This window comes from Gobius niger (assembly GCF_951799975.1).
Source record: "Gobius niger genome assembly, chromosome: 8".
Lineage (NCBI taxonomy): Eukaryota > Metazoa > Chordata > Actinopteri > Gobiiformes > Gobiidae > Gobius > Gobius niger.
Window position 1 is genome coordinate 27,919,504 of NC_136859.1, and position 21,352 is coordinate 27,940,855.

Here is a 21,352-nt window from a genome sequence, read left to right on the forward strand (position 1 = left end):
TATAGCACACTACAATGATGACCAAACCTTCTGTTGGTCTGTAAATGCAGTAAATTAAAATAACTGCCTTGTATAAAATTGCTCTCTCAAAATGGCTGTAGCAAATGTCTTGAAATAGGCCTCTGTCTCTTTAAGAACCTTTGACCCTTTCCGACACGCCCCCTCCACACGCTGTCTGTGGCATCAGTGGGGAGGGGGCTCTGCTGAGGAGCAGTGGTTGGTTACTCGGCTGGTGACGAAAGCTCGGAGGCGTCTCCAGGAGGTGGGGGCGTTCCTAGGAGGACTCAGGCAAACCTATCCCTAAAATGGCCGCCATCAGAGTTTTTACAGATTACTCAAAAATACGTGAATGTGCCAAGGCAACACTTCAGGCATGTTTTTAATGAGGGAGTAACATAATAACATGATGTAAAGCTTGAAAAAGTCGATTTTGCATAATACCCCCCCTTTAACAAATATCCACAGTTTCATATTTATGGGGAAAACCCCCCAAATTAACTGCGATTAATCACGATTAATCACATTTCACAAGTGCGATTAAAAAAAATGAAAAACTAATGACAGATTCAGACAGTAATATCCTCCAACCTGTTTCTCAATACAGAGTTTTCATGTGACATGTCTTAAAGTGCAACATTGGTTGTAGGTTTATAATTTTATTTCAGTGAAGCAGAAATGAAATGAAGACAGTTTGCCTCTGTCTACATCACTTCCTGTCAGCGTCCAATGAGGAAGTGAAACTATAAACATCCCAAAAAAAGAAAGAAAGAAAGCTGGGTAAAAGTTTAAGCAATATAATATAATGTAATATAATATAATACATTATATTATAAGACATATTTATAATTGTGTTCATTGTTTTATCAACATGGTGTCAAATGTGTTATTTAAATATTAACTGTGTAAAGTTAGAGTAATGAAAAAAGAGGGAGGATTAAGAGAAAAGGTGGGTTTCATGATCATACTCCTTTTATTTAGTTCTGTTAGTTTTACTTAGTTCATCTAATCACGTACAATCCTCCTTCCCCATATGTACTCCACTTGCTCTTCTATTGTGTTCTGTGTCCTCCTCACTTATGTAAATATGCACTTTATATCTTATAATTGATGTCCATCATCTATGTAATATCTATCACTTAAATAAAAATAAATAAATGAAATAAAAATAATATTAATAATAATATAATGATAATAAAATGTATTTATTTTTGTATAACTACTGCACTGTCTCTATTTTATCTTGCATGCCAACAGTATATGGATACATCCACTGATAAAGTAATAATTAATCAGTTCATACTTCAATCCTGACGATAGTATAGTTGACATGAACGTTAACAATCATAAATGTATAAAGTTAAATGACTAAAGTAAATAAAAATAAAAAATCACAATAATCAGAGTTAAAAGTTTACACGTGTTCTTGTGCAGACACAATCTCAACAGAGCTGGATACCCTGATTTTTATGTAGCTTCCCAGTCAAGAGTTATATTGCAAATCTATGGGAATCACCATGGCTGCTCAATTTGACCATCTGCCCTGCACAGTAGCACAGGACATGAGTTCACAAGATCAAAGGCTTTTGACTCAAGGCTGTGAAGCTCTCTGCCTGAGCAACCAGGCGCTGCAGCGAATCAACAGGACTATATCAGAGAACAACAGCGCCCCCTTTAGTCAAAATGAGGAGCTGAAGAAGGAAAACCAGGACCTCTTCAGGCAAAACACCGTGATCCGGCAAAACAACGCCGCTCTGTGTAACCACATTATACAGAGTCATCAACAGTGTGCAGGCTGCACCCTCACAGCTCAGTGTGCAGGTCCAAACAGCCATCCAGCCCCCAACACCTGAGGAGCTGTTCAGGGCGGAGCCAAAGGAAGGTGCTGAGGTGGAGCAGCTTTCAGGTGAACTGGAGAGCACTACGTTTGTGCGGTTTGACAATATACAACAGACACTAGAGCTGAGGAAGCAGGAGGAAAACCCCAGCCTGTGCACGGATGAGCAGGAACACATGTGCACAAAGAGTAGTTCTAAAGAAGACCACAGCCTGCCTTTGGGGCAGGAGGAGCTGAAGAGAGCTCTGGAGAAGGTGGAGCAGCTCTCCAATGAGCTGGCGGAGGAGAAAATGCTCCATGAATTTGAAATCCTTCTCAATGAGCTATGGATCTGCACAGCACAGATCTGAAGGAGCTGTAAGAGGAAAAACAAAAATCAAAATGTCAAAAATATGGGGCAAAGCACGAGAGTCTGAGGCGAACATGTGACAGCTCCTTGCAAGTGTTGAAATAAAGTTATGTGAGATGTGATTATGTGAGATTTACCTTCTAGTATTATTTAGGTTTTCACCTCACAGCATCATTTCAATCTTTTTCAATTAAAAATGTACATAGTACATATTTGCATTTCACATTAATAACAACAGTCAGCTTTAAAATAGATTTTACTTCACAAAGACATCATTACATTTCAGATAATGTGCATCAATCTATCGAAAATTATTTAATTCTTTAAACTCCATGAAAACCATTGCTTAAACCAATCACCATTCATTAAACTACAATTAAATTAGTGCCAAGCAATTTCTATAGAAATTCAAAGAAACAATATGTACAAACATAACCCAAATGTGTCCAGGTGCAGAAGCGTTGTATGTTTTCCATTAAAATCAGTCACACTTGAGACAGAGGCTTGTGTAAGCAACAATATCAAAAAAAGTCACGACTTTACACATTGCACTGGCACCTGCTGGCATCAGTATGTTGTTTACACAGTTTGGTCCCCTACCTTGACACTTAACACACAATGACACCTGCATCTATCAACATTAGGGTGGTCCTTAAATTCTGACTTTCAAAATTTCATCCTCCCACCCTCCCAATAGATTCTCCCTTAGTAGAAACTAGTTGGTACCAAATATCTCCATGATTGGTCAATATTTAGGGTATGCTCAAAGCGACTCAAGCTTCAATAATAGGCGAAATTACAAACATGTTCATGTTTTCATGTTAAAATATATATTGCTGTTAAACACAAGAATGACAATTAAAGTGCTTGTTAAAGTCATCAGTAATTAACCAATGCCGTCTATAGACGTCAATTGAAATCCAATCGCTGACTGCCAGTGACGTCTATAGACGTCAATTAGGTTTTTCAATGGGAAAAGCTGCAGGAAAGCCTTGAGCATGTCTGGAGTTAAAATCTTAGTTGTGCTGCCTAATTCTGCCACTTAGTGACTCAATAAAAGAACTACAAGTTCTTTTATTGAGTCACCAGGTGGCAGCATTGCTCTTTCGTTTTCTCAGCTTTTTGGTCAGAAAACAGCATTTTGGGTGATTTCACCTATTTTCTACGGACGATTACTAAAGAATGGAAAGAGGTACAAACAAAATCTTTTTTTAGATGAAAGAAGAGAGTCTAATCTTTCTTTTGGTGGGTTTTGTGTTGACACAAAACGGTAGCACATCTAAGCACAAGCGGTTAGAGCTTGTGCTTCACAGCTAGAAGGTCCGTGTTCGATTCCCACCAAGGACGGGGCCTTTCTGTGTGGAGTTTGCATGTTCTCCCCGTGTCTGCGTAGGTTTCCTCCGGTTTCCCCTACCACTAAAAACATGTACAATAGGCCAGGATGTATGAGAGTGTGTTTGAGAGAGTGCATGGGGGACGACGGATGAAAACTAGCCTAAGGCTACAATCCGGTGTGGCTTGTTCATTAACTTGCACTGTTCCTACCAAATAAACCATAAATAAATAGACCCAGACCTACATTTTCTGTGGGTCTTGAAAAAACAGTCAAAATCCTGACAAACCCCTTGCAGTGGGGAGCTCTCTGATTTGAAAATGACTGGCAGTCGATGAGTTAAAGAGCTATAGGCAGTGTTCTCAAGAATTGGCAATGTCATGTCAGTGATAGTTTGCTTGCGAGATGTTCATAGCTCCACCGCTCTATGTGTCGTTTGATGATGTGGAAGCAAGACCCTTGATCACTGTTGCCTTCATTGAATCGAGATACAGTGTGCGGTGTTTTGTGACGACCTGTAGGACAAACTGTGTCTGTTTCTCATCCTTGTTAATCAAGGCATCGTACTCCTGCTTCAGTGCGACTCCTCATTCGGCAGTATCGTTGACAACGCGAAGTTCGTGGACCACTTCTTCAGATAGTCTGCGTTTGATTCCCAAATCTGGACTTGTTGCCAGCAAAGAGTTGGGGAGTAAAGAATCTCAAAGAAATTGCAGAAAGAATTGTTTATTTCGGGGTGGGCGTCTATAAGCTTTTGCTTCGGCCCACTCCTTTTGAGCAGAATTTTAACTGCTCAAATGAACAAATAAACTAAACTAAACTAAACTAAAGAAATTGCATGTGTTGCTGGTACCAAAATCCCTCAAGCCTGTTATGGCCTATTGTGGACTGGTTGATTGCAATTCGTTTTGCAGGGTCCTTTTGTGCACTGTGACTTAGTTGCTTAATCATAGCCCTTTTCTCAGCTGCATCAAATTCTGGATCAAAAAAGGCAAGGGCCACCAACTCTTCGCTTAGGTACCAGAGGTGACCACAAAGTTTCTTGAAGGCACCCAATGACAATGATGAGCCGATTTCGATGAGGAGCTTCAACAGACGCAAGTCACCTGCGGGGAACCATGGGATAGGAACCATGACTTGACGTATGCTGATACTCCCAACACACAGAAGTTGCCAAGTTCTTGTCTTTCTCTGTTGGTCAGTTTGAAGCCAGCATATCGGAATATAAACATTTTTAGTGTGTAAATCAGCCGTGCCATGAAAGAGCACGGTGTATGGCACCTGGCTTCATGAACGTTATACCACGTGATGGTACTCCTCCCAGAAGCACTATAAACCGTCTTTTCACTTCAAAAAGTATGAAGAAAAGAAAATGCCTTGTACTCATATGGGTATTGACAAGTACTTATATCAAAGTACTCATACTCATATCAGTTTTAGAAAAAGTGTTATCGGTGCATCCCACGATCAACATATGCAGGGATAATAATTAAGTAAAATTTAAATGATCACACATAGACTTGACATTCATTTTAAGGCCTGTTCATACAGAGCATGTCGCGTGGCCCATCTTCGTCTCTCCGGATAGAAAGCCTCAATGCATTCCTTGACAGCTGTGTATACTGAGCGCGTACGACGCCACAACACAGTCTTCTTGCTTTTCTCTGTTTCTACTAACTTCAACCGGCTTGAGCATACCCTAAATACACTCTGATCTGCAAAATAATTGGTAGGAATTGGTTTCTAATGGGGTAGTACCTGATAGGATGGTGGGAGCAACAAAAAAAACATTTTTATTTTTTTCATTGAGATAAGGACCACCCTAATCAACATCATACTACACTGACAACTTAACTCAAAGTACATCGGTCTATTATTTCAGTAGGTACACAAAGTCCTGCTATTTGTATTAAAACTCAGACTTAAAGGCCCTGTGCCCGATTTTCCTGTTTTCAAACTGAAATGAGTTGTGGTTACAACTCATTCATATGTTTCCCAAGGCAATCCTAACATCCCAAGTCTTTTTAAAGTTGAGTTGAAGAGCACAAATCAGGGTTCTGGAATTTCCCAACAAGCGTTCATCATAAGTACTACTACGTTTACGATGACTGAAAATCTCAATAATGTGGCACATATTGCTTCAACGGTCTCTATATTACACAAACATTTGCCAAGACAATACACTTCAACAGACAAAATGAAACTCAAAAATCCGATTGAAAAAGGGAAAACTCAGGTGCAGGGCCTTTAAACAGTGCTTCTTGTCACAATGCTATATGGAAACCTCAGAGGTCCATAGTTCATCTACGTTCAGTGCCCTCTTTGTGGTCCTGTTCATTGCCAGTTTGATCCCTGTTGACCTGGGCCCATGTGGAGCAGTTGTAGCTGTTGGCTTTGCGAATGATGAACCTCCCTCTTCCTCTCTGGGAGATCAGTCGCCCTCGACCTCTTGTGTCTGCCCACCTGGGATCTGCATCTCCATCTCGGTCATCATGCTGAGGGAACGGGGGAAAAGCAATTGCAGTAAATATCTATGATTAAAGCATTGACAGTTGGATTAAAGGCCCTATTCCTGTGTTTTGTCTAGAAGTGGAATTACTAGACAAAAAGCAGACATTAGTGTGTTAGTTATAAAGTCTATATATCAATTGTGAATCTATTGGAATTACAACAGATAAAAAAGATGGTGAATTTGAATATCGAAAAATTATTTTAAAAGAATCATTAATTTGAATTTTGTGCTGTGGTAAAGTAGAGTATTTGAGCTTTTTTAAATCTGATTTTTGTTGACCACAACAGCACCTTGAGGTAAGGTGTTCCCTGGCTATAAATGAAGGACATCACTGGTACACAAGACCAAAAAAAAAGGGTTGGGAAACACTACTTTACATTACGTCACAGTATTTCTTCCTGAAAGTTGTTAAAAGTGCTTAAACTCGTTGAATCAGGATCCCTTTCATTGTTTGTAAACAAAGAAATGTGGCACACTGGCTCTGCTTAGTTCGACCTAAAGAGTCTCTGGACCTAAAGACAAGAGGTCCTGCCTGCAGGCCTCCACGGTGAGGTTCCTACACCCTTCAATCTAGAATAGAATAGAATAGAAAACATTCTAATACATTTGCCCAGCAATCTCCACTCTCAAGCCGCCTCCACTGTCATCGACTTCCTGATTGGTCAGATTCATACTAACGCCTGAAAGACACCTTTTGTTAACTCCACTATCCTTAAGGTTAGGGCTATGGTAAGACTAGGGTTAGTTTGTCAAACTCCACTATCCTTAACGTTGGGATTAGGGTCACATACGGTTAGTTTGGATTAGTTGATTTATTTATGTGTTAATTTTGTACTACTTTTGTTTTATACGGAATTTGTACTTTTTTTTTTTTTCCAAATACAAGCTTATGAAGGCATGCGTACGATGTCTGGTTGTTTATAAGTACTTGTATTAGAAATAAAATTAAAAATAAAGCTGGAGTTGAAGCTCCACATTGGTTGCCGATGTCAACTGGCCAATAGGGAATCCGACCTCTGCACTTTAGTCCAAACCAACGAGCTGCTCCAGGACCGACTGAAACCGGTGGTCTCAGAGCAGCTCCTCTCGCACTCTGGAGCGGAGCAGGTGTGGAGGTATCCAAACTAGCTTAGCTTTATTTTCTCTTTTTTGAGCAAAGAAAGGACTTATTATCAATGACTGTTTGGATTTCTACTCTGACGAGGCAAAATGGATACATTTGTATAGGCTCTCAGTAAGATTCAATAAAGCTTTTTTCCATCTGCTGATTTAAGTGCATTTCTCCTCAGCTTCACACATCAGCCTCGCGCAAGAGAGAGAAATGACCACTGCAAAACATCAGGGAAGTGTTGTGTTCTTACCAAGTAGTATTTCTTGCTTTTTGGGGTGTATTCTGGGTCCCGGTCATCCTTTTTTGTAGCTATAGTTGTGTCTTTAGAATTGCATCGAACACTGCCTCTGCTCCAGCTTCGCCCACGGATTTGAATCTGCTATTGAGCCAATTACCAAAACTGTCAGAAAGTCATAGTGTAACAGTGGAAAATCCATCATTTTAAGCACATCCGACTTACAAATGCTCCATATGACCTTCCTCTGTCACATGGGGTTTCCTTGGCATCTAGTTTGACTCTATTTGACCCCTGTTCAGTCTTCACAGGGGACACATCGTCCTGTGGCTCGGAGGATGACGATGACGATGAACTGGATGAACGGGATCGGGTTTTGGTGCTTTTTCTAAAAAGAGCACAACAGTAAATACAGGGACCACTGACAACGACCGGCGTGACTGGAGTCGGCGTACATACAGTGATTTCTGGAGGCACTTGGAAAACATTTGCGCAGGCTTCTCCTCACTTGACCCACAATAGTCAGCAGCTTTCGGCACTTCGGGGTCATTGTTACGATGATGGGTGGTGTAATTTTTCTGTCGTTCAATGTCCCCACGAAGGTCTAGTGGATCGCCCTTGCTTGGTTCATGAACGTCCTGAGCAAGTTAGAACAGAATACATTGTCGTGGATAGACTTTGGATTAGCCTCATGGTGCACTGTGGTCTGCCATGCATTTAACTACAAATATTTCACTTGCATTATCCATTTGGTTTTGACCTATTGTGTAGTTTGAAAGTCGAAAGTCTGGCAATAGAAAACAGGTTTTGTCTAGGTGTTCAGGTTCAAAAATACTTACAAAGTCTTTTGCTCAGACTCCTTAGAACAGCAAGGGCACAGCAGCTTCCTTATGTGTAGCATTAGCCTGGCTTAGGCCTTTGCCCTCTTTAAATCAAACCAACGAACCATGTCGTGTGACAGGTAACAAACAACTGCCTTGTTTTGTCTTTGTGAATTCAGCATTCACAGACCTTCCCATTCAACAAAAGCCACAGGCTTTTAGGGAATGTAGCCTCAAGGCTAGAGGATGGCTCACTTATTGGTTGTTTGTTTTTCACACTGATTTCATACTGCAAAGGTTTCAGTCACCTTGTAAATGCCTTCCTCTGCTCTTTTGATCGCCTCAAAAATCTGAGAGTGTTTCTTGAATGCACTTGGTGACACCTCAAGCCTCCTGTAAGAACAAAATATTGTTTAGATTTGTTTATTTTGGTGGGGACAGTGCTGTGTAGGGCTGCACGATACTGAAGTAACTTGTCAGAAGAAGACATAAATAAAAACTCCATCAGGACCAAAACAAGACAAGAAATTTTACAAGTTCAATTCATAGTTTGTTTTTGCCATTTTTTTTTTCAATTCTCAGTCAAATGAAAGCTTAGTTGATGTAGCGATATATTGTGTAATATCGCGATACAATATTTTTTGTGATATATTGTGCCGCCCAAGTGCTGAGTATGGGCTGAATATTCTCATAAACATACAGACATATGATGTAAACACATCAGTGTGTTCACAGACACATATACACTGACTGTTCCACTGGTGCAAACACAGCAGACATGGCAGGTGAAGTATCTTACCCTGACCCAAAGGCACTTTGTCCCCCAAACACTTTATTTATACTCCACGTATGCCAGAAATGAGAGCAAAGTATGGGCAACATGGCTTATTAACTGAAGCCAAGCTTGAAGCGGCTATAAGAGGAGATAAAGCCATACTACCTGTGAATTTCTGGACTTTTTCTTGGTTTCATCATTTCCTTCTCTGCAGCTTGTCTTTGGTACATAGTGAACCTCTCATTTAGGGTCAGTCCAGAAGAGGTAAAGTGCTGGGCTGCAGGAAAATCACAAAGAAACTCGCCTTTAAAGGAGCTCTCACTTTCCATTCAGCCGTGAATATTGGTCTATGTTGTTCTTGTAGTGTGTTCAGATGCAACAGAGCACTAAATATACCTGTAAAGAGTGCACAATACGGTGCATAATGTATTTAGGAAAACAATGTCAGACATAGAAGAGGAACTCACCTTTTATATGATGAACAATAGTCACGATGTGTTGAGCAAAGTGCTCAGATGAACTTCTCTGAACTTGAGCAGCCTGAACATGTTGAAAGATGGAGCGAAACTCTTTCTCTTTTTTAGACGACTGCACAAGATCCTGAGACAGCTGCCGTTCTTTTGCTAAAACATCAGAAGAGCTGAAAGTGACACAAAAGGATGTAATACACAGCGGTTTTAACTTGTCTATTTGTGACACATGCCAATTTACCTCAGGAGACCATCAGAAGGAAAATTCAGTCTCACAGTGGCCTCCTGTTTTCTTGGTACGACACTGAAGTCCTCTTCAGTGGACATGTCTCTGCCCCTCCTTGGTGAAGTTATAGGAGGGGGGACAGGAGGGGTTATAGCCAGCCTTTTGGCTTTAAAACCTCTTTCAGGAGAAAAGTCCTTCATTTGAACAGACTCCAGTTTAGCAAAGGCTGCAGCTTTTTCTGGACTTTTGTTGACACATGGGTTCTCATTCCGAGGGTCAAGACCGCTGTTGACCAAACGAGCTGCATTGTGCCATTTCCCAAAGCTCTGCTCAGCAGCCTTACTATCAGGGAGCGCTTCTCCATTGAGCCACTCACTGTGTGATGGCTTTGAATGACATCTCATCATTTTGCCATCATCCACACCATCCCTTTCAGTGCCATCCTCTTTTTGTTTCCTGGAGTCTGAGTTGGTCTTGAGTGGAGACTCTTTTCCATTTATTTTCAGTTCTTCGCTTTCAGCAGGAGTGGTGCCGTTCTGCCATGCAGTTATTGCACTTTTACTTTGTTCCTCCAAAAACCTAAACAATAAGAAAAGGTTATTTGTGCATGAACATTTATAGATCATAAAAGACGTGGCAAATGATGTCAAGGTGTCATTTTTGAACAAAACATTTGTAAAAGCGTGTATTTTAAGAAGAAATAAAAACATGACTGTGGCTATGAAAAAAGTAAATAGGCCTTACTTTCTGAATGCAACAGACAGGGCTGTTTTATCTCCATCCGAGTACTCCTCAGTGGAGAAGATGTCAAAGCTGGAGAGCATAGGGTTTAGACTGTCTGGAGAAATTTTCTTTGTTAGTGGAGCATTGCTCACATTTTTCCGGGAGATGGCGCCATTGCTCATGCCATTACTGTTTGTAGTAGACTGCGTGCTCAGGGCTGAAGTTCCCTCACAGGCGCTGAGAGGATTGGCTCTCTTTGGGCTGCTAACTTCAGTTAACGGGATCCAATTTCCCCCATTTTTTCCATCGTGTGCCCCGTTATTTTCTGTGGCGAGTACCCCGACCTGCTCCACTGCCTCCACCACTTTCTCTCTCTCCGGAATGAGGTGCTGCGCAGACTGTTCTTCCTGCACAGTTTTGGAGAGCTGGGTTTCAGGAGTGCATTTAGTTGAGTGCGACGGGGACAGGGAGTTCTGCGAGTGCCTGGACAGAGGCGTGCAGGATCGTTCAGAGCGGTGGGACTGACCCAGAGGAGGGCTTCTGGAGCACCTTTGGGCATTGTGGAATTGGCCCCGTGATTGTTTCTGGTGCTGTTTCTTATAATTTTTCCAGTTGTGACGGTTGTTGTTGTTGTTGTTGTTGTTATTGTTGTTGTAGCCGCCTCCTCGCTGGTAGCGTCCGCGCTGGAAGTATCCGCGTCCACGGCCTCGACCTCTGTAGTTGTATGGCCTCCTGAAGCCCCGGTGATACCCCCGACTCTCACGGTTGTTCTGGTATGAGCGGCCGTACTTCTTGTCCCGGTTATGGGAGGGGGATCTGGACCGAGACCTAGACCTTGACCTAGACCGAGAACTGACAGAGAGAGAAGTTAATTTTAAAATCTATTGTCCCACACATTTTATGTTAAGTGTTAAGCTTCCACATGGGGGCACCACACAACTCTTATGATTATATTACGGACTGTCTCAGCACTTTCCTTTGAACACGTGCTCCTTTGTTTAGTGTAAGGATCTAAGAGAAGACAATGACTGGCTATGAAAGTGGTAAAAATAACTATCACACTATATAGACAACTTCAAAATAAACTCAAACACTTTAAGTTGTTTAAAGACTTGGAGAAAGAAGAAGCTTTAAGTACACGCCAAGTACAAATAACATGCCTCATAGCAATGCAAACAGCATCAAAGCCAACAGCAACTCACCGCTTGTGCTTTTTCATTGGAAAAGGGTACGTAAAGAAGGCAGTGCTCAGAGCAGCGCTGCACACTGAATGAGTGATCTGCAGACTGTCTGCTGCGAGCAGCGCTACTGAAGCCCACAGTCACATGGAACATTTGAGAGTGAAGAAAAAAAAAAGAACTCAACTCTCTTGACCCTATGTTTGCCAGTTAGATAGACGGGCCTGTGCTTTTCTGTTTGTTACTGGCATAGCCCTTTAGGGAGTTGAAAATTGTTCATGCTTAGTAAAACACACTTACTACTCAAGAGTATCTTAAATTAACCTCTTTACCCCACCTGAGCCGAGCACATTTTCCCCAGTTTGGCTTTACCCATATCCAAAAGCTTCTTGAAAGGAGTGTCAAAATAGCAACAAAAGAGCGGCGAAAATGTGATGAAAAAGTGACAAAAATGTGGGACGGAAATGCAACAAAAAACTCCAAAGAGAGCAACAAAAAAAGTGGCTCAAAGGTGATAAAACCCAATAAAAATGCGATGGAACAAAAATGTCAAAAAAGTGACGACGACGTGAGGAAAACGATCCATTTAATTGAGTTTTGTAGGTCTTAGCTTTCAAATGGGGCGTTAGAAAATGCACTGGGTTAAGGCGCGGGTTAAGAGGTTGACTTAAACTTAAACAAGGCAATTAAAATGACCTGATGACGATAAAATACCTGTAGCGATGCTTCCTTGAGCGTGATCGTGAGCGACTGGAGCGATAAGTGGACCTTGATCTTGAGCGGGATCGAGAGCGGCTCCGGGACCTCGAGGCGGATCTGGACATCGCTGCAACTGTTGTGGAGAAAGAGAAGGGGACAATATGGCAAATGCAGTCACGGGCGCGTCACAAAACGGTACAGTGTCAAAAAAAAAAAAAAGTGTGAATCAGTTTGACTTCCAGGTAAAGATGTTTTTATCTCTGGTCATGACAGCTCAGTTACAGTCTGTTTGCAACCTCTCCATATCTTTCCAACAAAAATAACTCCAATATATATAACATGTAAAAGCTATTTGAATAGATAAGACTGGGAACGTGACAAAGAGGCGCTGTGCTCTACATCCTATCGCACGGTGATCCCAGTGCATGTGCCGCTGTTTTTTTTAGGAACTGAAAGTGTGCTCTTCCCCAACCTACCCCCACCCACAAGCCTCATTCCTGTGCTCTGCGAACTTCCCACTCAAACTTCTCAGTCCCACAGATTTGTAGCATTTGGCACAAAGAGAATCATTTCCTGAGGGGCCTGAGCTTCAGTCGACTGCCAATTTGACCTACTGCTAACACCGCAAGAATGGCGTTCAGATGGGAGTTATTTATATAGACCGGCCGCTTACTGCTGGAGAAATGACTGGCTTCTTTTTTTTTTTCTTTTTTTTTTTATGTCACATTCATTTCATTCATGTTCATAGACTGTATGTTTTCGAAGTGCGATCGAGTGGAAACGCAGCCACACACGCACATTTCAGGGATTCGAGTGCTGTATAGATTAGAACTATTTATTTACCTTTCACATTATGCCAAAAAGAACAGGCAACACGAGGTATGAAAAACACAGAATCACATATTTACATCTAGATACAGGGGGCTAAAAGGCAATGGGACAATTTAAATAAGAACATATTAGAATTAAACGCTTTGATAAACTTTTGAAAGTACCAGAACGTCCTGTCCGCATGTATACAGTATTGTAAAGACAGGAAATATTAAAACATATTCAAAAGAGCTGCTTACAGTGTGGGTAGTTCGAGCGCAGAAGTGCAGTAGATTACTAGTGCTGTTGGAACTCCAAATGGCAACTGCATGATCCGCGTCACCTGTTTATTCCGTGTTAAATAAAAGCTCCGATCAACAATGGATGGGCAACTTGATACAGAGCCCAGAGACGAGGCCCGCCTCAATCAGCGGGCCCTATCATTAGGAGCGGGATGCCACAGGGGCAGCTGGGACCACAGTCGCTATCTATATGTGCCCTCAGAGACTGCCGTCCCTATTTCAGAAAGCCACTGCAACTGTCACGGCCACAATGCTTATCGAAATGCCCCAGCCCTGTTTTTGGTTTTCGCTCAAGACGCTTTTCATGCCAGGGAAGTTAATGGAGAGCTACTTCGTGGCAGCTCGGTTTCACACAGGATAAATTATTGCTTCCTTTTTAGGCTCGCAGATGGTAAAGCAACAGGATCTAAAGTAAAGGGACAAAACCAAATCAATGACTTTGTGATTTGGGGGGAAAACAACAGCAGACAAACTCAAAACACAGCAAAAATGTTCACACAATTGGCAAATGAAGTCTTATAAAGTGTTGCAGGCCTCATTTGCATTGCTAATTTGGAAAACAAAGTAGAACATCCTCACACCACGCATACACAACCCATCTGTAAGTGTATACATTAGTGTACACGTTATACATTTCAAATGGTTTTATCTGGCGCTTTTCTTTTGGATACTCAAATACTCTTTATCTTGTATTATCAATTCATCCCATACTTGATGGTGGGGAGCTGCTATTCTACACACGGCAGCCTTGATGTAGACTGATGGAAGAGGCGACCAATATGTGCAATCGGCACCTCTGATAACCACAAACCACTCACTCACTGAGGCATGATGGGTGAAGTGACTTGTCTAAGGACACAATGACTGGCTGCACCTGCAGGAGTTGGGATTCGATTCACTTCGTTATAAGCAGAGGCGGGTAGTACCTGTACCTGTAACTCCTTGGTGTGCAGGTGTTTTATCATACAGTACTTTTTTACTTTGACTCGTCTAGTCTAGTAATATCACAATGCAATATCTGTACCTTTACTTGTTACAGGTTCCACTGAGTAAATCTTTAAGTGACACATTTTCATTATGGCATAAAATACATAACCTACAGTATATTTTGACTTACATAATTCATAATATATATTTTTTTAATTTATGGTAGTTTCTTTGGGAATAATAACGTATGTTTTGTTATAGTATAATAATATGATAATAATAATTTACAGTATATCACTACTGTAACATTTTATGGTATTCAGCACTTAAGTAACATATTCTCCAAGTTATTTTCTTGAGTTATTATTTAGTTTGTCACTTAAAAGTATTATAAAGTAACATTGCTCTTACTTGAGTAAGTATTTTGGCTCTTCTTCCCACCTTTGCTTGTAAGAAGCTACTGTAAATCACCCCTGGCCTGCAATTTACTGTCAGATACTGTGAACAGCAAAAATGCATCACCTTCACCCGCTCCAGAGACAGCTGTTAGTGGCTACAGAGCACCTAAGTGATGGAAAATATTTCCCAGACCTAGTCCAAGAAAATCGTCTGCATCCTCCTACAGGCCACTGTAACAACTAACAAGTCAGGCAGAGGCACCACATCTGTCTGCCACTAGAGTCACAAAAGTAAAACGCTGCTCAGCTGGAGTTTTCTTAACAGCGTAGACTTCATTAGGAACATACTGACCGTCAGGGGCACAGGCTGTTTTACATGTGGAGATAACTAACTTGGAGACACGCACAACAGTATATTCATTTAGTAAAATTAGCATGATGCTACAGCCAGGGAATTACGAAATAAAACAAGCAAACCAATGGGCTACACAACTTTGAAATTGAGGGAAAAGTCTCCAATAATTTGACTACAATCATCTGAAGGAGGTGGGGGATAAATCCAAAACGCTCTTACCGGAGCTGCACGTTACTCCTCAGTTGTGTTGCGCCGCATCCAAGTCACTCACCGAAGTTGCATAAAACCCCCAATTCTCCCAAATCAATGCTCGGTCTGTGTGTGTTTGTTGTGCCCGGCTTCTGTCAACTGCGCCGTCGGGTCCGTGTGAGTGCGCTGCGAGTGGAGCGCACAGAGAAGGGGGCGTGTTCGCTCCTCGACGCGCGCGTGTCCTTCCGCTTTCCATTTCCAAAACATCTTACGCATTGTGTGGAACAACACTATATATCCCTTTATGACAATGCGTATTAAAGGACACAAGTTTGAGTGGTCAGATATTTCTAAAATGCAATTGCCACTGTGTCTGAATCAGTGTTCATTTTGACAACATATTTTATTTTAGTTTTAGTCTTAGTCATTTGACTAAAATGTAACGTAGTTTTAGTCGAGATTTAGTCGAAAAAATCTTTCAATTTTAGTCTAGTTTTAGTCGACTAAATTTAAGACGAATTTAGTCGACTTTGCATTTATAATATTCATCATAATCATATTTAATCTTGTTCCTCTGCTTCATGGAGCTGCTCCACATGAACAAAGCTCAGAGCTGATCCTTTGGCAGAGAATTTACATGATCTGAGGCTCTTTCAGACGGTCAATAGAAGTTTGGATGATTTTAGTCTCTCCTTTTCATTTTTATTTAGTCTCATTTTAGTCGACTAAAATACCTGGACATTTTAGTCATAGTTTTAGTCTCATGAAAAACTTTTAAATTAGTTTTAGTCCAATTTTCTAAAATTAAGACTAAATATCTTTGTCGACGAAATTAACACGGGTCTGAATGATAATAACAACTTTAATAACTTCAACAAAGACACATAATAAATAATAATAATCATCTGTCAGTATGAGGAGATGCTTCTGTCGATTGTTCATTGTTTCAAAATAGGTTTTACATAATGCAAAACTGCTTCCATAGAATACAGCCAGCATACTGTCGACACATAGGATAATACTGTAACATTCAACCTATTCAAAATGAGTTTGTTTGAAATGTTACTGTACACTTTTAACATTAACCAGACTTGTGGTGATTGCCTGAATAAATACATGAACAAATATGTGCAGAAATCCCAATGGTTGAACACCATAGGCCGATATTTGGGTCAAGTCAATGGTATCTTCCCACAAGTTACTGATACAAATCCCCTGTCAGTGCCTCGTGTCTCTGCTGGAGATGGCTCAGTGTGAACACCTTCCTTGGCCCCTTCCCATCTCTCTTGCCTCTTAGCCCAGTTGATACCGGCACCATCCAGACACCAAGGTAGTTATTTTGGGCAATCCCTTTGACACCACTTTTCTCCCAGCACGCCCGGATAACAGACTTAAGTCTCGCCCACCTGTTGGAGTCATCTATCTCATCCGTGACATGTCTGATGAGCTTCAGATTTTAAACAAAAGAAAATCCCACGACCGTCTAAAGTTTCCAGCTCCCTGTTGTCTGCACATTCTGTATTTTTTTATTTATTTTTCTCCGTTTGTTTTACTCTACGTTATATATTCCGTTCTCTGCAACAAGAACTTGTTCAGACATAGCCCTCCTGTCAGTGGTTGCATTGGTGTTTTTGATTTGTCCAAAGCCAAATCCTTTGCACAATCTTTAACGTAAGCCATCTGTTTGAAGCTTCAAACTTCCCTTTTTATGCTGAATCATTGTATTTGTGAACAAAGACCTGGTTTTGTGCTATGCTATTAGAACTTAGGCTCTCAAATATGGCTGCGCAACAATATTATAATTGTTTTTTAAATAGACTCAAAACCTATTGTGTTTGCTGCATATTCTTGAAGAGAACATTTTGTAATCATCTGTAAATTCGTCATCTCTTAGTTTAAAACGTAATATATAATAAGTGATTGATTACTGTAAATGTATCCTGTGTTTTTCCTTCTACTGTGATGCCCCACCATTGATTTAGTAAATATCATCTGCTCATTGTTGTTGGCCCTTTGCTGCTGGACAGTTGTGTGTGTGCCTCCAGATAGTTCTCTGACCTCTATCCAGGGCCAATTATCACCTTCTCTGTGTTTCTACGTGGTTTGAATTCTAGCCGTAATTATCTGCATCAGCAGCGTGAAAAAGGCATGAACCCCAGATGAAATGTCAATCTTAAGGGCTTATAAATGGATTTGATCATTCGCAGGGTTCTATTAAGAGCGGCGAATGTGGCCAAGATGTCACAGTATACAGATTTACTAATGCCGTCTGTGTAAGTGACTCTCCGGGATGGTGCCGTGATGGATCCTCTGTCCTCTGCTATCGGTCACATATTGGGCTTTTCGAGACATTTCAAGTCACTTTACAAATTCATGAATCGTTTTATGTTGCATTGCAGGAGAAGAGTTTTCAGAGTTAACTGGATTGAGTTATGGTCACTTCTCTCAAAGGCTTCAGATTATCTGTTACAGACAGCGGTCAGACATTTTTCTTGCATGTTAAAATCAATGACAGGAAAGATTAGGATGAACTCAGCCTGCGAACTACAAACCTCAATGTAAAGTTTTCAGAGTAATAATGAGCATCAGCTATTTAGCCTTTAACATAAACTGCCACAGCTCATGCTCTGTAAGGGAAAAGTGAGATAATCCTAAATATGTTGACAGTACTATTTGGAGAATAATATATATCTGTAGCCATTTCATTTCAACTTTAATGTTTTGAAATGGGAATTTGAAACAATAATGACATTTTTGCTTGAGTTTTCGCAAGCTTCCTGATTTCCCTCCTGATGATTATGAAGCCATCTCTTTTTGACCTGTGTTAAACAGCGATTGGCCTGTCACACTTCTTTCTCAAGTGATCACTTTCCCCCACAGGGCGTCTTCTTTCAACTAAGTTTGGTTCTTAATCCTCCGCTTGGAGGCCGTGCCAGCAGCCAGACCTAAATAGACTTGAACATATGATGATAAAAGAGGACGTCTCACTGGCCATGGGCGCACACTGCAGCAGCTGGCTCATGTGCTCAGTCCGAACCATCTTTGTTAATGAGAGGCTTAAGTTTTCTCGGTGTAGAGCCTCCATGAACTAGTATCAGGGGACTTCGATGCTCAAATTATCAAACTACCTCAGCAGCCAAACAACGTGGTAAACGTTTACCACGATGCTGATGCTGTATAGATTTACTCGAAACTGCACTCGACAAGAAACAGATGAAGACAGAGGTGGATTATTATGGCTAATAATCAAGCAGAAAGTGACTAATAGGTATCTGGGGTCACACAGCACCTCTCGTGGCATGCCCTGATTGCTTCACAGCCTTTGGGAACCGGATCCTGCTGTGGACTGGCCACTGATGCCTCACAGTTTCTCTGGTGGGACATGCCAGATATTCTATCGGCCTGCCGAGAGGTAGTAGCATGTAAGATGGATGTGCTGACGGTAATGATGGGGAGGTCTGTGAGGTGACTATGGCAACATCATGTCATGTCTGACTCTGAAAACAGTGAACAGATGTGGTATTCAGCCGATCTTGCAGCGTGATTCAGCTTGTGCGCGGAGGCTGACAAAGGCAGTTTCCAGCCACACTCCTTTGCGCTCTGCACCACATTTGCATCTTGTTAATTCCAGATGATCTTAATTTAACATTGACTCAAATTATCAGATTATCAGTAGTCCTTTTCCAAAATGTCTGACATGTTATTTTTCACTTGCAGTTACTTGAAGCCCAATTCTGTCTGCCCTGAGACCTGAATTACCTTTTCCAGATTGTTACAGTAAGTTGCTGGTGGTCATTTCCCCTGTGTAGTTGGTTTCAGCTGCTCAATAGAAGACAAAAGAGCTCTTACTGTTAGTTTGCCTGAAGAGAAGTCTTACAAAGCCATCTAAAGGTGTCCCAAGGGAATGAGACTGAACAGATTGGAAAAGTACCTCATCATGTTGTGTTCCACATGGCATACAGTTACCAGCCTGTGTATTCTGTTCCATTTTGTGCTTGTTCTATTTGTTCTTTGTGTATCTGTTATGAATGTCACATTCACATGGGAGGGCCTGGTGTGAGGAAAACACTTTAGCTTCTCTCACAGCTGCACCATCGTCTCAGAGGAGACATCCCATTGGGCAGACAGAGGCCCCCGAGCAGGATCTTTATGAAGGAGAGCAGCTGAGGCAGAGCCACTGGGCACAGCTCAGTCCTTTGAGAACCTTTGGCGATTGGTTACAACTATAAAAAAAACATTACGCTGATCATTTTTTCCATCTGCAGTTCATATAGGCCTGTTTTGGAGTGAGTGAGACACCTGACGTCTCTGTTCAATACAGATTTTACCCAGACCAGAGTTGGGATAAAATTTGTCACTGTAAATCCACCAACCCTGTAATAGTTTATCCCCTGGAGCTGTCAGTCAGTGTCCCAGGCTGTCGGCGGGCTCACTTTCAGTTAGCGTTCCAGTCGATGCTTGGGAACCTGAGATTATCACCAGGAGACGGCCAGTGGCGACGTGGCCAACTCTGTCATAAATTGTACATTTCATATTCACACACCTGAGAGGATTCTGGGATTTTTCCTGTTCATTTTATCTGAAAATGTTTATAGGGAAAATATCAATTTACCTGAATGCAATGACTGGAATTTGGAAGGGCTTAGAGCTTTTAATACTTAAAAAATGTACTGGATGAACTAAGAGACAATGTGTTTTGTTCAAATGCATTGTTGCAAAGATGACCCGTGACTGCAGAATTGTGGACATAAATTGATTTTTGTGATCATGCAAAAATAATCCAGGAAGAAGTTTGGAGAAATGATGTACTTCCCTCATAGCTGGTCAACATATTGAAAACATATAGACCGGCTATTCACCCATCTGGGTTAAAGGATTCAAGATTTGTCTTAAATAAATGAAAGTTTGTTCAATGATTTGATGAAATATCACTCTAGTGGAAATCTTGGCCTTGGATAAATTAAAGAGAGATCATATAAATGATCTCTTCCTGTTGGTATTCCTGGGGGTTGGCATTACCAACATTAACATTATTATGTATCCACACGCAAACCTAACAAAAATTACACTGTTCTTAAAAATGCTCCATTAAATTCAACATAAAAGTGCTAAGGATTGGAGAGTGAGGGAGGAATGCTTTTGGAACACCACAATGAGTCACTTTAGTAAAAAGAAGAAAAAAAAAACGCTTGGCTTCTGGCTGCCCATAAGTCAGGGAACAACTCATCCACTATAAACGGTTATGCGTATTTCTTCCCAGTGATCATTGTACTGATCATTTTACAAAATTATTCCCTTTAATGCGTTCATTTCGACCTTAGTTATGGAACAACTGGTTTGGAGGCTGGTTGCAAATTTGAGTTGTTTTGCATGATGGCAGGGGAAGAAACTGATGAGGGGTCAATAGGTTCTGTGAGCAGTATGTTTTTTGGCTAACTTCCTGTTGGCCACTGCAGGGAAAAAATCTACTTCCTGTCAACATTTTAACGGAAATTAAAAAACAACAACATAGGAAATAACCCTCTAGCCTTTTCTTAAGTAGTTGTTCAGATTGTGATGCTATTTTAGCATTTGTTCGCATTGATGTTAGCTTTTTGCTTCAACGTAAAAAACACAGATTATCCAGTAACTGCTATTTTACCACATACTTTTTACATATGTATTTATTTTGACAAAACACAGCTAACTCTCCATAGGATTAAAACACAGACAGGAAACTTAAGGCTATACCCTGCGTTAGCATTGTGTTACATGCTACAGTCATGTGACCTTTGTTGTTATGGTGGCCATTTTGAATGCTTAAGAAGAATTATGCAGTACTACAACATGTAGGCCTAACACTATCTCTACTCAAGAAAATGAAAGTGAAAGGCAACTGATTGACTGTGGCATTTTGATGTATTTGTAATCATTGCTCAAGAAGATACCAATGAGTAAGTGTTTAAGATGCTCAAAACGTTAGCATGCTACCGGTTAGCATTTAGCTTCAACACGATAAGCCTCTCCAAGAAAAGCATTGAACCACACTCCAAGGCAAGGCAAGGCAAGGCAACTTTATTTATACCGCGCATTTCGTACACACGGCAACTCAATGCGCCAAACATC

General features: G+C 41.1%; 1 protein-coding gene across 4 annotated transcripts; it reads right to left on the reverse strand.

Annotated features, from left to right (window-relative positions):
• Positions 1 to 5,732: 5,732 nt before the first annotated feature.
• On the reverse strand, positions 5,733 to 15,396 carry thrap3a (thyroid hormone receptor associated protein 3a). 4 transcript variants are annotated; one of them, XM_079561263.1, is made up of 11 exons: positions 15,278 to 15,396; positions 12,282 to 12,399; positions 10,411 to 11,241; positions 9,682 to 10,245; positions 9,438 to 9,610; positions 9,136 to 9,247; positions 8,504 to 8,588; positions 7,834 to 8,012; positions 7,600 to 7,762; positions 7,390 to 7,518; positions 5,733 to 6,011 (listed from the first exon to the last, which is right to left on the reverse strand). In XM_079561263.1, the coding sequence occupies exons 2-11, from the start codon at positions 12,389 to 12,391 to the stop codon at positions 5,817 to 5,819; spliced, it is 2,541 nt and encodes an 846-aa protein (XP_079417389.1). In that variant the 5' UTR covers positions 12,392 to 12,399; positions 15,278 to 15,396; the 3' UTR covers positions 5,733 to 5,816. The 4 variants fall into 4 exon arrangements, with proteins under 4 accessions (XP_079417389.1, XP_079417391.1, XP_079417390.1 ...); XM_079561265.1 differs by lacking the exon at positions 15,278 to 15,396 and adding an exon at positions 13,337 to 13,586; XM_079561264.1 differs by lacking the exon at positions 15,278 to 15,396 and having other exon boundaries at positions 12,282 to 12,440.
• Between the last annotated feature and the right edge of the window lie 5,956 nt (positions 15,397 to 21,352).